Source organism: Hipposideros armiger, unplaced genomic scaffold (assembly GCF_001890085.2).
Source record: "Hipposideros armiger isolate ML-2016 unplaced genomic scaffold, ASM189008v1 scaffold_0, whole genome shotgun sequence".
In the NCBI taxonomy this organism is placed as follows: Eukaryota; Metazoa; Chordata; class Mammalia; order Chiroptera; family Hipposideridae; genus Hipposideros; species Hipposideros armiger.
The window spans coordinates 11079987-11094734 of NW_017731350.1; the positions used below are offsets into that span (position 1 = coordinate 11079987).

General features: G+C 47.7%; 2 protein-coding genes and 1 long non-coding RNA gene across 4 annotated transcripts in view; 2 read left to right on the plus strand and 1 right to left on the minus strand.

The window, feature by feature from the left end:
* Positions 1 to 497, minus strand: part of MYCN (MYCN proto-oncogene, bHLH transcription factor) — a 4296-nt gene extending 3799 nt beyond the window's left edge. The window contains exon 1 of the mRNA XM_019656135.1: positions 1 to 497. Coding sequence (XP_019511680.1) covers positions 1 to 482 — 482 coding nt within the window. The 5' untranslated portion in view covers positions 483 to 497.
* A 41-nt stretch (positions 498 to 538) lies between these two features.
* Positions 539 to 9899, plus strand: LOC109390126 (uncharacterized). 2 transcript variants are annotated; one of them, XR_002125509.1, is made up of 3 exons: positions 539 to 626; positions 4014 to 4095; positions 9485 to 9899. It is a non-coding gene; the product is annotated as an uncharacterized LOC109390126 (long non-coding RNA). The 2 variants fall into 2 exon arrangements; XR_002125506.1 differs by having other exon boundaries at positions 547 to 630.
* LOC109390002 (N-cym protein-like) lies at positions 2330 to 2680 on the plus strand. The gene is given in 1 exon segment (XM_019656016.1): positions 2330 to 2680. A coding segment is annotated over 1 exon segment (351 nt).
* Positions 9900 to 14748: the final 4849 nt, after the last annotated feature.

Sequence of the window (14748 nt, forward strand, 5' to 3'; positions counted from 1 at the left end):
CCGCGACCCACGGGGCTGGCGGCCCCCGCGCCCGGGGTCGGGGCGGCGGCGGGGCCCGCGGGCGGCCGGCCGAGCTGCAGCTTCTCGCTCACCGCGCGCTCCAGCTTCTCCCGGGCGGAGAACCCGCTCCACATGCAGTCCTGGAGGATCACCGGGTTGGGGGTGAGGCCCCCCAAGCCCCCCAAGCCGAACGCGTCCTCCTCGGCCGGGCTGCCCCACAGGTCGGCCTCGGGAAGCAGCATCTCGGTGGCCCAGTTCGGAGGCTCCGGGCTGTGTTCCGCGAAGGCACGGCTGGGCGACAGCGGGGGCGTGGGCAGCAGCTCGAACTTCTTCCAGATGTCCTCCCCCGGGGGGGTGGAGTCCGGGCCGCCGAAGTAGAAATCGTCTTCGTCCGGGTAGAAGCAAGGCTGCAGCGAGTCAAACTCGAGGTCTGGGTTCTTGCAGATCATCCCCGGCATGGTGGACGCTGTGCAGCTGGGCATCGGCTCGCCTCCCGCCGGCGAATGAACGCTGCTCTCCGCTCCGCTCTTTTTAGTTCTGGGGGTGCTTCCTTTCCGTGGGGGGCGCGGAGGGCGGGGGCCCGCGCCAACCTCCGACACTGCAAACGACAGACACACCAGGAAAGGGTTGGTAAGAGGAATCGAATGGGGGGACAGGCAGAGGGCACCCCCTCGAACCCCGTTCTTCAATCTCCCCTTCAAGCCCCCCACTCCGCTGTGCGCTCCCGAATGTGGAGGAAGTTCTGCCTCTCGCTCGCTTCCTCCCTCCTTTTGTGTACAAGCTGTCTACGACAGGGGGTGGGAGGGGGCATGCAGATGCGGGGGGGGGGGCGGCGTGGCTCTGCAACTTTGGAAACTGCCATTTCATTCACACAAGGCACTGCCTGGGGGAGGGGGCTGTTGGAGGCTGCAGGATTCTAGCTCGCTAGCTCGCCGGCAAGCCCAATTGCACCAATGTCGGGCCAGCTGCTCCAAGGCAGCCGGAGGAGGCTCTAACCAACCCAGCTGCGGGGCACCGGATCTGAAGTACCCCGATCCCCTCGCTGTAAAATTGCAACCTCACGAGTACGAGCGCTAGAAAGGGAATTTTGGAAACTTTGCAAATGAGAAAAAAAAAATCCTTTCTCTAGACCGAGACCAACATCAGGCACCTGGATCCACCCCCACCCCCACCCCAAATTGGAGCAGACGCCCCTCAGCATTCATCCGCTGCAGGGAGTCTTGCCACTAGCTTATTTTGAACCTCTCTAACCCCAGCCCCGCTCTTCCAAACCCCCAACAACGTCTTCTTCCAGGGCGAGGAGGCAAGTACAGCCTGAACCCCAGTTTCCAGGAATGGTGCAGGGCGCCAGCGCTAGGAGGGTCGCCGGGGAGCAGCGTCTCCTCCAAGCTGGAGCAGCGGTGACCCAGATTACCAACACCGCTGCCTCGCCCAGCCTAAAACCCCCTCTTCTTCTCTGGGGGCACCCTTGGAGAAGAACCTTAGCTTCGGGGTGGGGACGCACCGGCTCCCCGTCAGCTCAAAAACAGACAAATGTTGTACAGAAGGGCGAATTTCTTTCCGATGAAGCCATTAACCCGCCCTGGCAAGGGCAGTAAAAGGATTAGGGCGGGTCTCTTCTTCCAGCCGGGGTGCCTTGGGGGCTGGAACTGGCTTTTCAGGGAAAACCCTGAGGTGATTTTGTTTCGGGAGCAAGAAACAGTCCCCCGGGTACACGGGGGCGCCCTGAGCGCGAGCCGCGATCCGGTCCAGGGCTTGCCTACCCGCCGCGCTCGCCGCTCCCGGGGCGCACGGAGGTTGGCAACCCCTTCTCCTTACCTCCCGCGGATTGCCGGGGATCCAGAGGCGATCCTGTGCGGGGGTCCCCGGGTGGCCTGGGGCCGGGCGGGGTGGGGGGGTCCTCGGGCGGCTGCAGTCTGTGCGCGCTTGCGCCTGGCTAGCGCTAGCTCGGCTCCAACCCTGTTCCCAGGAGCCCCCGCATCCACCCAGCGCGTCCAGACAGATGACTGTCACTGGCTGAGCTTTGAAGCTCGGGGGATATTATTAACTGAAAAATCTGACACACCCGGGGGGCGGGGAGAGAAGGGGGCTGCGGCACAGACAAGGGGGAGGGAGAGAGGCTGAGGAAAGCGGCTTTATCCCGCCCTCTTGATTTCCATAAAAATCAGGGGAGGCGCCAAGTCTTTCGCGCCAAAAGCCACTTGCTTTTCTTCTTTGCAGAGAGGAGGCTGCAAAGCTGGGAAGCCCGGGGTGTGCTCCTCCCGCCCTTTCAGACCCCCGGGCTTGCACCGGGTGCGCTCTGCGAACCAGCTGTGTGCCGAGCGGTGCAATGCAACACCCGCCCTGCGGGCTTGGCAATTGCTTAGCATTAAAAAAAATTCCCGGGAGCTCCGGGGGTGTATGTTCAGTAGTGTGTGTGTGGGAGGGAGCGTTGGGGGGGGGGTTACAGAGGCACCTAACTCATCCCCCGCCTAGACTGCGATAGTGTGCTGCGGCGCGCGAGGCCGACGCCCAGCAAGGCCTTACGGAGGGGCTGCCCTTGTGGGATCAAAGGACGCTACACCCAGGGTGCAAAATGGGAGGAAGAGGACGCGCCCATTTAGGAACGAGGCCGCAGGATGTTTCTACTTTTAAATTGAAAGGAGAGGGGCGCCCCCCTTGTTTGAAAATAAATAAATAACTGCGGGCTACGAGGGTGGCGCCGCGGTGGTTTCATCGGCCGAAAGCGACACCTCGCGGAGGCCCAGCAGAAAGCGGAGCTGTTGGGCCTTCTATTGGGAACTGAAGTGGGGCCACCCCGTAGCTTTCCTGCCGCCCCCGTGGCACTGTCCACCAGTCCTCCCCACGACGGGGTGGCGACTCTGGTCGGCTTCGGAAGGGAATGCGCTTTAGAGCCCTGCAGCCTTCCCCTCGGGCTCCCGAGTTAGCCTTTTCAAAGCCAGCGTCGCCCTAAATTATGGGGAGGAGGACCAGGTTCACGTAGGAGTTGAGGTCCACACCTCCTGAGGACCAAACCTCGGCTCGAGTATCTTGACTCCAAATGGTTGGAAGCAAAAAGGAAAGCTATCACTACTTAGCTGCTCTGTGCCTCAGTTTCCTCAGTTGCGAAATGGAATTAGTGATGGTGCTTATCCATAGCGTTGTTTTGAGAAATAGAAGCTATGAAAGCGCTTAGAACAGTCCCCAGCACATAAGCGTGTCAGCTATTGTTATTACCAGATCATGACAGATTCTTCCGGGGAAATTAACACCCCCATCCGGCAGCATTTGCCTTCTCCCCTCTCACCCCCTACTACCAAACCCTCACTTCACTCTAGTCACGTTTTCTTACTGGTGTGTTTGGGGTGAGGGGTGGGGGGTACGGGATCAGAGATTATTGCCCCTATCCCCAAACTCCCCAGAAACAACCTAGGTCTCCTGGGCAGTCCCGTTCACAACCAAATACACAGTGAGGTGGGATTTTGCTTGGAAAAACTATCCTTGGATGGTTTGGGGTTAGGGGGACCTGGGCCCCCCCGGACTGAGCTGGGAAAGCTTCTTTATCTCCCCTTTTTTCTAACTGGAAATTCCACTCATCCCCGCCATTCACCTCAGCTTTCAAACTAGTTACAGGTGAGGATGCAGAGGGTGGGGGGCAGCCTGTAAAATGCTCACATATTAGCATTTGTGAAGGCTCGTCCAGCCCTTACCCTGGTTGCCTACATAGCTCTGGGAATAGAGGCGGATTCCCAGAGCTCTAGGAAGTGGCCCATGAATGAGGATGAGCTGCCCTTCGGAGCACCTTTATCATTGTTATTACTTCCTTCACATATGCAAAACGCTTCACTTTTGCAAAAGCCCTTAACACCCCACTTCTGCTTTTCCCTAACCCCCTAATCTAAACCAAGCCTTCCTGCTGTATTCTCTCCAAACATCCTTCACCCCCATTTGTAATTATATATTCCTGGGAGTGTTTGTGTAACGTCGCTTTCTGCCTGACACAAGGAGGAAACCGGCTCTGTCTCCCTTCCTAGACCTGTGAGTCCCTGGAGAAGAGGACCTGCTTGTTTTGCTCAAGGGGGGCGTCCTCAGAGCAAAGCAGGATACCTGTATACAGTAAGTACTCGATGATATTGTTCAAGGCAGAGATCCCTGAATGAGTCCTTCTAAGGCAGCCAGCCAACTCTTCCAGGATAGTTTCTGGCTTATCAGCAACAGAGGGAGAGAGAAATGAAGTGTCACTCCAAAACCTTCTTCGGGCCCTCAGCAGCAGCCCCACAAAGGGCACTCAGAATTGCCTGGCCTACCTTTTACCAAAATGGCAGGACTGTTCAAATAGGCAAGGATGGCCCCCGCTGCTGCATTTAAATGTCCTAACATGCCCGTGTCCTCTCTCCGCAGACCGGTGCCCTTCACTAGTCTGGGCGTCCTTTGTCAGGGGACAAAAAAGCAGAAAAAGAGAGTCCAGACAAGAGACCTGGGTACTCTGTATGCCTCCAAGCAAATCATGTATCTTTTCTGGACCTCAATCTCTAATTTCCATCTTTTAACGCAAGCCAGTAATTACTGACAAGTCTGAATTTGAAGGTTAACAGAATGATAAAATTCAACAAGTATTTATTGGTACTTTCATTTGCAAATGAAAAGATAAAAGACTTTGGAGAAAACTTGCTACTGCTGGCTCCCGGGCGGGTGTAGAGAAATCTGCAAATTCTTCTTAAAAAGGTTGAAACACTCTCAGACTATGTGGACACACAATAAATCTTTAGAAGGTTTCAAAAACAAGGTTAGGTTCAGCACAGCTACTGTCCTGATTCAGACCAGAAATGAATTAAGGCACAGCCTCAAAGGGCTCATCTTGGACTGAGGGAGACACACACATAAGATGGACCAACAGATAGGATAGAGTTATACACAGGATTCGGTTTATAAATAAGATTTTTGAGGAAGGACAGTGTTTTTCTACAGATCTCTTCTGTATTAAAACAAAAACAATACACACACACATTCATAAGTGTCCAACCTATGACTGGCTAGATCTACAATCTCTAGATGTTTTTTTCCAGATCATGAATTAAAATAAAGGTAGTCTGGGTCCAGCTTCAGGAACCACAGTTTTGCCTAACTTCACTGGTTTCCTCCAGAAAAAAAAAGAGAAAGTGCACATTTTTGCTGATTAAATAAGTTTTAAATCCCTGACTCTTCATTTGGAGTAACTTACCCAATTACAAATCAATTAATTAATAAATTGATTTGTGAAAGCCTGGATTGCAGATTTAAATGGAAAAAGTAAGACTATATAAAAGTATAAGAAGAAAACATAGACTGGAGTTCTTTCTAAGACAGCCCAGAAACAAGGAAAGAAAGATGTAACCTATTTGACTATAATAAAAGTAAAAAACTAAAATTGAGAGTTAAAACATACCTTAAACAAAGTAAAAAGACAACAACAGTGTGATAGAAAAACATTTGTTTCATATGAGATGAAGTGTATGTCCATCCACATACACAGAGCTCCGACATACTGAATACAAAAACAAAACAAAACAAAACAAAACAGCCTGATAGAAATATTAGCCCAGGATAAGGGCAGGTAATTCAGTGAATAGGAAATGCAGATTTCCATAAACACGTGAGAAGATGCCCAGCTTCTGCTAGTAGTCAGGGAAATGCAAATAAAATCACAAGTTTAACATTTTTGGGTCTGGCAGATTGGCCCAAGTGTTGACAGGGCTGGGGAAGAGGGCTGGTGCCTTCCCCTACATTGCTGGTGTTCCAGCCCCAAGAGTAAAAGCAAGCCCACTCTTTTGAATCCATCCTACAAGACATAATACAACAAATACGTAAAAATGTAGAAACACAAATATGTGTTGCAGCATCGTTCAAGTAACCAAAATATTATAAACAATCTACATGCCCATCAACAGGGGAATGGTTGGATCTGTTATCCCACATCCACACAGTGGAATAATGTGCAACCACTAAAAAGAATGTGTTAGAGCTACATGTAGGTGCTGTCTTGGAAAATGTCCATGAGCATGAAAGGATATAAATAATGTACAGGCCAATGCGCCTGGCATTTTGGATATAGGTGTACTTAAATATGTCTACATAAACCCAACAACAAATTGGGTGGAATGCGCAACAAGTTGTTAAGAGTGGCTTACTTTGAAGAAGGGAATCAGATAAGCAGAAGGGAGAAGCTTTTCTTCTTACTTTATGAAAAATGTCTGAAACCGTGGGTTTATGGGCAAATTTAATTTTTTTGTTTTGACTTTTTTTCAAAACAATCATTTTTTGTACTTCCCAAAAAAGCTAATCATGAAACTGATCATTTTGGAAAAGTAAAGGATGCTTTCATGAAACCTAAAGTCACCCCCAAAATCCCTTTTGTTTCCTAGGCTGGTTGGCATTCTTTCAGACCAAACTGATACTGATGAGAGGAGATTCAGAAACCAGGATGGGGCAAAATGGTCACTGGTTTAATTCGGATTAGAATCAAGCCAACCAAAGCCATTTAAAGTATATGATGTTGCACGTGCCCAAGACAAGACATATATTTTTTGACTTCTGAGACTGGAGGAAAATTCGAGACACAGCATTGAGAGAGTTTTGGGGGTGGGGAGTTTTTTGGTAATGGCACAATTATGTTGAAACCAAAAATTATCCTCCTTTCATGCCAGTAATTTCATTAGAGATTAAGAGAACGAAAAGTGTCTGCCAGGCCCCGTATTCCCCTCAAAGTCTGGTTTTGCATCATTTGAGGCACTCAAGTATCCCCTTCCACTGGGAAACCTCTCAGGCTAACTTAGTACATTACGGACTTGGGGGAAAGTACTAAGATGGGGTGAGTAAAAATGCTCTGTGAACAGCACACACCTCCGTGGACAGAAAGTGCTGTTGTTGCTGTCGAGTTGGAATTCCCATTTCTCTTATGGTCTTTATGCTAAAAGGCAAAGTGGGAACGCTGACCTGGGAGGCAGGCAGGTTGCCCAGGGTCAGGCTCCATGGAGGTGAGGGAGGGCAACAGGCTTCTACCCCACAGATGTCCAGCTTGAGTTGTCGGTGAATCAGAAGGCTTTGCAAGGAGGGGAACCCAGTTGTTAGCAGGAGCCGGTAAGGCTTACAGGGAATTCAGACTCCAGATTGGGTCTCCAGAGCCATTTGCACTGCCCCCGAGAGCAACACTTTCTATATCCCAATATCCCATCTTCTTTTTCTGAGACTACTTTCCATCCTCAATGACTTACTTTGGGTGTGTTCAGATCTCCTCTGCAGAGGTTTTCAGATCATCTCTTTGGGGGATTACACAATAGATGTCCTATTTGCCACTGATTCCTGCTGATTGTGACTTCCTTCAATGCTGGAGACACTCCCAATAGCCTCTAGGACTGCCAGGCCCACTCTAATATCTGCCTGGGGGCCCTTTTGGTTTCCTTGTGTTTAAGTAGTGATCAGTGATTGGCTCTACTCAGTCTGCCCATTTCCAAAGCTGCTGCTTCTGGCCTAAAATTCTTTCGTTTTGTTTTTTTTTTCTGTTTATTCAAATCTTGTCCAAAAAGATCAGCTGGAGACTCTCTAGGAAGGAATGCTAATCTTCTCCCCCGAAATCTCTGTTAATCATTTATTGTCTGCCTTGCCCAGCTAGCATAATCCCCCTATGTTCTTTATCAGGCTCATCATGTCCTGTGTGGTTCTCCTAACAAGGTTAGTAGTTCCTGAGTGGAAGGAACCCTCCTCACCTCACCTGTGCATCTTCTACAGCATTTCCTTCAGCCAGCGGTGCAAAGAAACAAACTCTGAGGCCAGATGGGCCAGCGAGCTCTGCCAGGTTAGACCATGCAGACAGCCACCCAAGCCTTCGTCTCCTCACCTTTGAATCCATATTTCATTATTAGTGGTGTAGCATTCATGAGCCTGGCTTATAATGGATGCACAGTGACGGTCAGTGCTCGCCCTTCATTCTAGCCCCAGTCTGCCTACAGGGGCTCAGCAAATCCAACATCAACAAACCACAGCATCTGGGTTTCAGGTTGAGCCTTCTAAAGTTGGCTTGCTATTTTAATGGGACTAGTTCATAATCCTTTCTCCACCTGGAACCTCCCCTGGGACCCTCTCCCTCCCTGTCCTTAGCTTGTCCATGATGCAAGTAAGTTGGAATTGGAAGAAGTTATCACAGTATAAGATAGCCATAGCGAAAGCACAAGACCACAGGGAAGAGGACTAGAGCTCTTCAGATCTGAAGTGTGAATTCTATGTTGAAGAATTTTACATTGCTCATTTAACTTCTCTTGGCTCCAGTCTCTTGGTTCCTAAAATGGGAATAATGAGGTCAATCTCTACCATTACTCCACCAAGGGGAGGTGATCTCTGCAAAGGAGTGTGTTTAGATTCAGAAATGAAGTTTAATGTCCTGGCACTACATCATTTCCACATCTCAGGCAAGCCTACTCCCACCAGCCTCAGTTTCCTTATCTACAAGTACAGATAAATAATACCTTTGTAACTGCAACAGAGCAGGTATGACATCTAGAATAATAATTAAAAAAAGGACAAAGTATGTTATCTTGCATTATATTTTGAACTCCCAGAAATTGCGGGGGTGTAGGTCTTTATTCTAATGTAGCAAGTACTTGAAAAATTGTAAAGCCTCTTCACAGGAACAGGAGTCTGTGTGATGTTATTAAAACAGGGCTGTTTGGGATGGACACATTAGCATCATCTTATAATACTTATGATGGTCATATTTCCTGGTAAGTGGTATCAAATCCAAAAACTTGTCAAAGGGACAGATGGCATTCTTAGTACAAAAGAGGAAACCAGTTAAAAGTTAAAGAACAGAAAAGTGGGAACTTGTAAAGGCTAACAAATTGTTTCAGCATGGAGGACTGTGCCCTCTTCCCCTGACACTTACCAAGGAAAGTTTCTTTCCGGTTCATCAGCGTTCACAGTGCACTCGCTGTCAGTGTCTAAGAAACCTTACACGCCCTCCCTTCTAACCTCCTTGATTTCAAACTTTCATCCCTAACCAGAGTTGTCAGGCAGATGCTGACAATTGCACCCTGTCACTTATACACTGACAGATTGTTTCTTTGCAGCTCAGAGAGGAATACTACAGGCTAGGCTTTAAGAAGCAATTTCTAAATACCATGCATGTATTCATGTAATCTATCAACAAACACTTATATGGAACTTATCAGTTCTGCTCTCAAGCTACATACAAGTCAGTGGGGGTGATACACAATTCAGTGAAACTGACTGTGCCTTATAATATATTGTGTACACAAAGGAAGAAGCCTTCACCTCTACCTGGCGTGGTAGAACATGGCTTCACAGACCAGGAAACAATAAAGCTATTGGGAGAAGAAACAGGAATTTGCCCAGTAGTGGATAAGCATAGATAATTTGTATTAGTCAGGATGGGTGAGGTTATACTGTTGTAACAAACAACCTCCAAATCTCAGTGGCCTAATAGAACAAAGGCTTTTTTTTTTTCCTTTTACAGCATCCTTATGAGAGAAGCAGCACATCATGGAAAAAAACACAAAGGCAAACAACAAATCAAGAGCCCAGCAGCTAAAGCCTCCATTCAGATTAAGGTGGCCCCCAGTTGGACAAAATGGTATGGAGAAAAGAAACTAAAAGCATGGCTGCCCCAAAGGATTCTCATAAGCTGAAGACACTGAAAATAAGTCTAGAGAGGAAGGAAGGTGTCTTGAAAAGAGAATTGTGTCTGTGGCTGCGGCTAACAGGGATCAGATCATTCGAGGATGGAAACCCAGGCCTGCCTCTGAGCCCACCCAATTTCCACTCCCCTGAACTGCCTCCCGTGGACTGTAACCTGTACCACTGAGCAGGAGACAATCTCCTCAGTGTCAAGGGCGGTATTTATTAGACGCATAGCTGTGCCTGGCACAAAGGACGTTCCCAATAAACATTTGTGGAATAAACAAATGAATTTCCCTCTGGTTTCCCAAAGCAAGGCTGATTTTGTCTACGTATGTGCGAAAGGTCAGCCTCCTATGGAAAAGGGAGGCGACAGACCTGGAGTTTTCAAATCTGATGGTAGCAGCAAAACCCTTTAGTAAAAAAAATTATTTAAATACGTTTTACACTAAGTCCAAATTTTTAAAAAAAATGAGATAAAAGTGGAATGGCTCTGGCTGACATGAGAATAGGGGACCTGGAACCTCACTTTCTCAGCTTCCTTCTGTCTCCCTCTGGAGAAACTTCTGGGCGTCTTTGGGATTTTCTAACCCAGGCCGAGCGCCATACATTTAGATAAATCAAGTCACACCAGCAGCAAAATCCAGCACTTTCTCATGACATTTTCCCAGCAGAAGTTCCTGGCTTTCATCTCTTTGTCTTGTTGAAATCTGTAATTGTTTCCATTCTCCTCTGAGGGGTTTAGCGGTATAGTGCATTTAGTTTTACAATTAAGGAATGAAATGCAGTTCTCCAGACTAGAGGGCTGAGAGAAGCCACTGGCTCCATCCGGTATCCTCAAAATGGCACGTCCCCAGGGCTGGGGCTCCCCAGAGGCACAGGTTGGCTAAGCAAGGTTCCCAGTGCTTCCTGAAGGTGGGAGCCCTCGCATGCGTCTCCTTTGCTGCAGAATCTGCTTCAGGTCCGGAGGAAGACAGTATTTCTCTCCATCTAATACTCATTTCTCATAGTCCAAGCTTTGGGGGAGGCTGGGGAGAAGGAAGAAGACAGTTTGCCAATCAACTCCTCTGGCTCACTAAACACCCCTGACCCACAATATTAGCAGACACGAGTGATAATCCCCTCTGTGAGCAGCCCGCAGAGAACCCTCAGAGAATCCCTGCTCCCAGGATTGCTAACCTAGGAGAACCAGGCTCTCAGGCCCCGTGGATGCTGTCAAAAGGGCCAAGTGTCCTTGTTTCCTATCTGCACCATCTCCCCTGACTTCCACTGAGATGACAGGGCTGGGCAGCTTGATACATTTCCTAAGCATCATCACCAGTGCCAGATGGGGCCTCTTGTCCCCTTTTCCCTCTTTCTGCTCCATTAAAACACAAGGTGAGCCTTCAACGACGCCAGGCTCTCCACTCACCTCTGAAACCTTGAGGGTGAATGTGGGAGATTTTCATTCTGTGAACTCTGGAGCACATGAGGTCCCCTTCCCCTTCTCTGTACACACGGAGGCCCTAAGTAACCAGGTTCCAAGCTAGGAAGAGCTCCTCTAGGCCAAGCCTCTCTTCAGGCAGCTGGGGCGACAGCGTCCCAGAGGGGGGTGGATGTGCCCAGGTTGGGACAGAAACCCAGTTGGCACCCCAGAGCAGGCTCCACAATCTAGCATTCTGGGATGTCTACCATGGGGCTGGCATATCAGAGATGCTCACGGAACACTGTGGACCATTTGCAACTGTGTTTGGATGAAGCGGAGCCCAGCCTTGAAGCCAGGTGTCCTAGAATGGCGTTCTTCCAGAACTGAGGAAGTAGACTCAGCTCTGCAGAAGACACGAGGTCGGATGCCAAGGGGTCACTTTGCTCCTTTTTGTGGGCCTTCTGCTGACTGAGGGCCTTGCCAAGTCAGGTCAGGGACAAGCTCCCTTTCCTCCACCTCACTACCAACTCCTGGTTCCCCAGCTGCATGGGAGCCTCTTTGAACTTCAGAGTCCTCAGTTTTAAAATGTGGGTAATGGGTCCCTGCATCCTTACAGGACTGTCAGGACGAATTGTGGAGATAAATACCAGAGTGCCATATTGTTGTAGCAGTGATGGTCAATATTACAAAAACAATCCCCACTCACCCAGAATCCCCTGATTGTCTTATCTGGATTATTCCCCCGCCTGCTGTCTGAATCACTGCCATATTTTAGAGAGGTTAACCTGAATTTGTTTCTGTTTTCATCCAACTGTTTAGAAGCACGGACTCAAGGGAAAGACCACATTTTACTGACATTTCTGCTAAAACCCCTCTTAAAAACCCATCAGAACAGCTGGAGGTCTAGCCTAGCGTGGAACAGCTCTATCATATAGTGTTAGACGAAAAAGGAAAGTGAAGAACAACGCGTAAAAGGAGCCCATTTTTGAAGGCGAAACGTACTATATGCTTATATATGCATATCTGAAAGGTTACACACCGAACTGTTTAGTAGAATTGCTGGGGCCTGGGAGTGAGGATTGAGGTGCAGAGGCAGTGAGGGCATTTTCATTCATTTTTCCATTGTTTGCATTTTTTTCAACCATGATTGCATATTAATTATTTAAACATTTTTAAATTTTAAAATTCATTAACGTTACTTTTTAAATTAACACAATTTCAAACATCAGCAGACACTTTAAATATATGACCTTGAAATGTATTTTAATAGATTGGCTATGTCTGTCCTTACTATTTAATTTTCTAAAGAAGTTAACTAAACATTCTGTCTCGTGTTTAAAATCGGAACCTACAATCCTAATCGCTCCATTTATTGAGCACCTGCTGCACCCCAGGATGAATGCAGGCCCTTGACAGACCTTTTCTCACTTACTCCTCCCTCTAACCTCACAAGGTTAACTATTTTCACACCCATTTTCCAGCTGAGGAAGCCAAGGCCTAAGGTCATACTTCTAATAAGCAACAGAGCTATCGATAGAATTCTAACCCAGCACAATTTGACTCGATCTGACCAAAGGGCATATTTGTTTGCAAAGGTATCTCTCTGCAGGTCTGTTGATGCCATCTTAAAAATTACATTAAGCCTCATAAATATATTTGTTTAACGTTTAATCTCTATATATTATGACCACTGGGGAGCCGAGTATGGTGTCTAGTGAGTCTGTGTGTTTCCTGATCCAGGAGGACTTGGTTCTAAAAAGAATCTTCAGATTGGAAATGGAATTTTTCTGTGTTGCTCCAGAAAGTGAAATTTACAAGCAACCGGAGGAAATGACTGGGAACTCTACTCCAGGGTGACACAGAAAGAATTTGGTAACAACCGGAACAAGCCAACAGCGGATGGGGCTGTCTTGATAGGTACTGCGAGGACTGTCACCGGATTCCAAGAGAGATGAGGGAAGCATCAGGCCTACTTTAGAAGGGATTTTTACATAAAAATAAGTTCTGTGATTCCCAACTTCATGTTTTGCATTTTTGCTTATTATGTATAAGACTAACACGGGGCCTTAGAGGAGAACACCCCTGACACGATAGGGCATATTGTCCGAATTCAATCTGTAGTTATAGTGTTGGGTTATGAAACTGGTTAGTTTCTGAAGGTTTGGATATTAAAGACCGTCAATCAATTGTTTGGTCCTAATTAGTTTTGCTAGGGAGCATCTGACATGTTAACAGAAGTAGCAATTAAAATTGGATGGTGGTGTAATCACCATCTCAAATATTTAAACAATGTGATTATATAATATCTATCAACAGAGCTTTAAAAAAAATACACTTAGGGAAATAGAAGTGAAGGAAAAATAAGCATTGCTTCAGGGTTTGGAAAATGCAATGTCTTCTCCCCATGCCTCCCAGATCTTCAAGGTACAAGACAAGGAGACAAGCTCTTACAGGTCCCTCACACTGACTTCTGACAGCGGTAAGCACCCACCGGCCCTCGTCTAGGGTACTTTCAGCTGGAATATGCCCTCCAGTTGTCTGCTTCAATCATAATCACACAAAGGATGTTCTATGTTTCCCCTTACAGTCAGTCTGCGTGGGGTCCTCCCCACCACCCTCTGAGCCTTCAGCTGAAGTGGCTGCACTGGGGGTTTTCATTCAGCCCAGAACAGGTTTAGTGAGGGCCAACTATGTACTGACGGAAACTTCCAGATCTCTATGTGCATCCTCACCTTATTTCCTAAAAAGCTCCACCTACCTCTTCAACGCTCAAGAGGCATTGCCTCCTGGAATCCCAGAGATAACATCACATTCAACATGTCCCAAGCTGAACTCATAGCCTTTCCGCGTATGCCCACTCCTCCTGCTGAAGTCTCTCTTTCAGTGATGGCACCACCTGTTATCCAGATCAGGAACCTGGCAGTCGGGCCCACCTCTTCCTCTTTCTTCGTTTTATCTCTTGACAGTGACCATATTTTGTTCTTTCTACCCCCATCCAGGGTTTATAAAAGGCACCAGTCTGTCCATGCCTATTTTTTAAAGCTTAAAATCCTTCCATCCCAGTTGGTAAGGAGTCACAGTGTCATACTCCCCAAGTGCACCTCTGCCCACCACTTCAGACCCTCCCTCCAGAGCCTCTTTCTGGCTCTTCCCAAGATCCAGCCGTCAAAAGGTGTGTTTGGATTGGCTGGTGCCCTGGTGGGACCATTTGTTGCTATGCAACCTCCATGTTCGTGGCTCACGGCCTGCTTACCTGTAGGGTGCAATAAAGTAAGCACAGTGTCTGGGGCCCACTGTACTTTTCAATGTCTTTTAAAATCAGAAGAAAAAATTGAATATAATAATAATAATAATAACAATAATAAATATACAATAATAAATTGTGCCTGAATTATGTTTGTCTTTATATTGATACAGCCATAAAATATAGTTTGTAGGTAATTTTAATAGATGGGACCTACGAGAACAAAAGGGAACTCAAGTGCAGCCCCATTCAGGCTCTCCCTAACTCATCTCTCATCTCCATGAATACGTGATTTCATTTCATCGTGCCTGCTTTGGTCTACTTTCTTCCTTTTTTCCTCACTTTTCTACCATCCACATTGGCTGACCACCCACTGGGTATCCTGAAATGAAGAAGTCACACATCCTACCCTGAGGTTTTTCACAGTCCAGAGGGGATGAAGATACAGAAACCA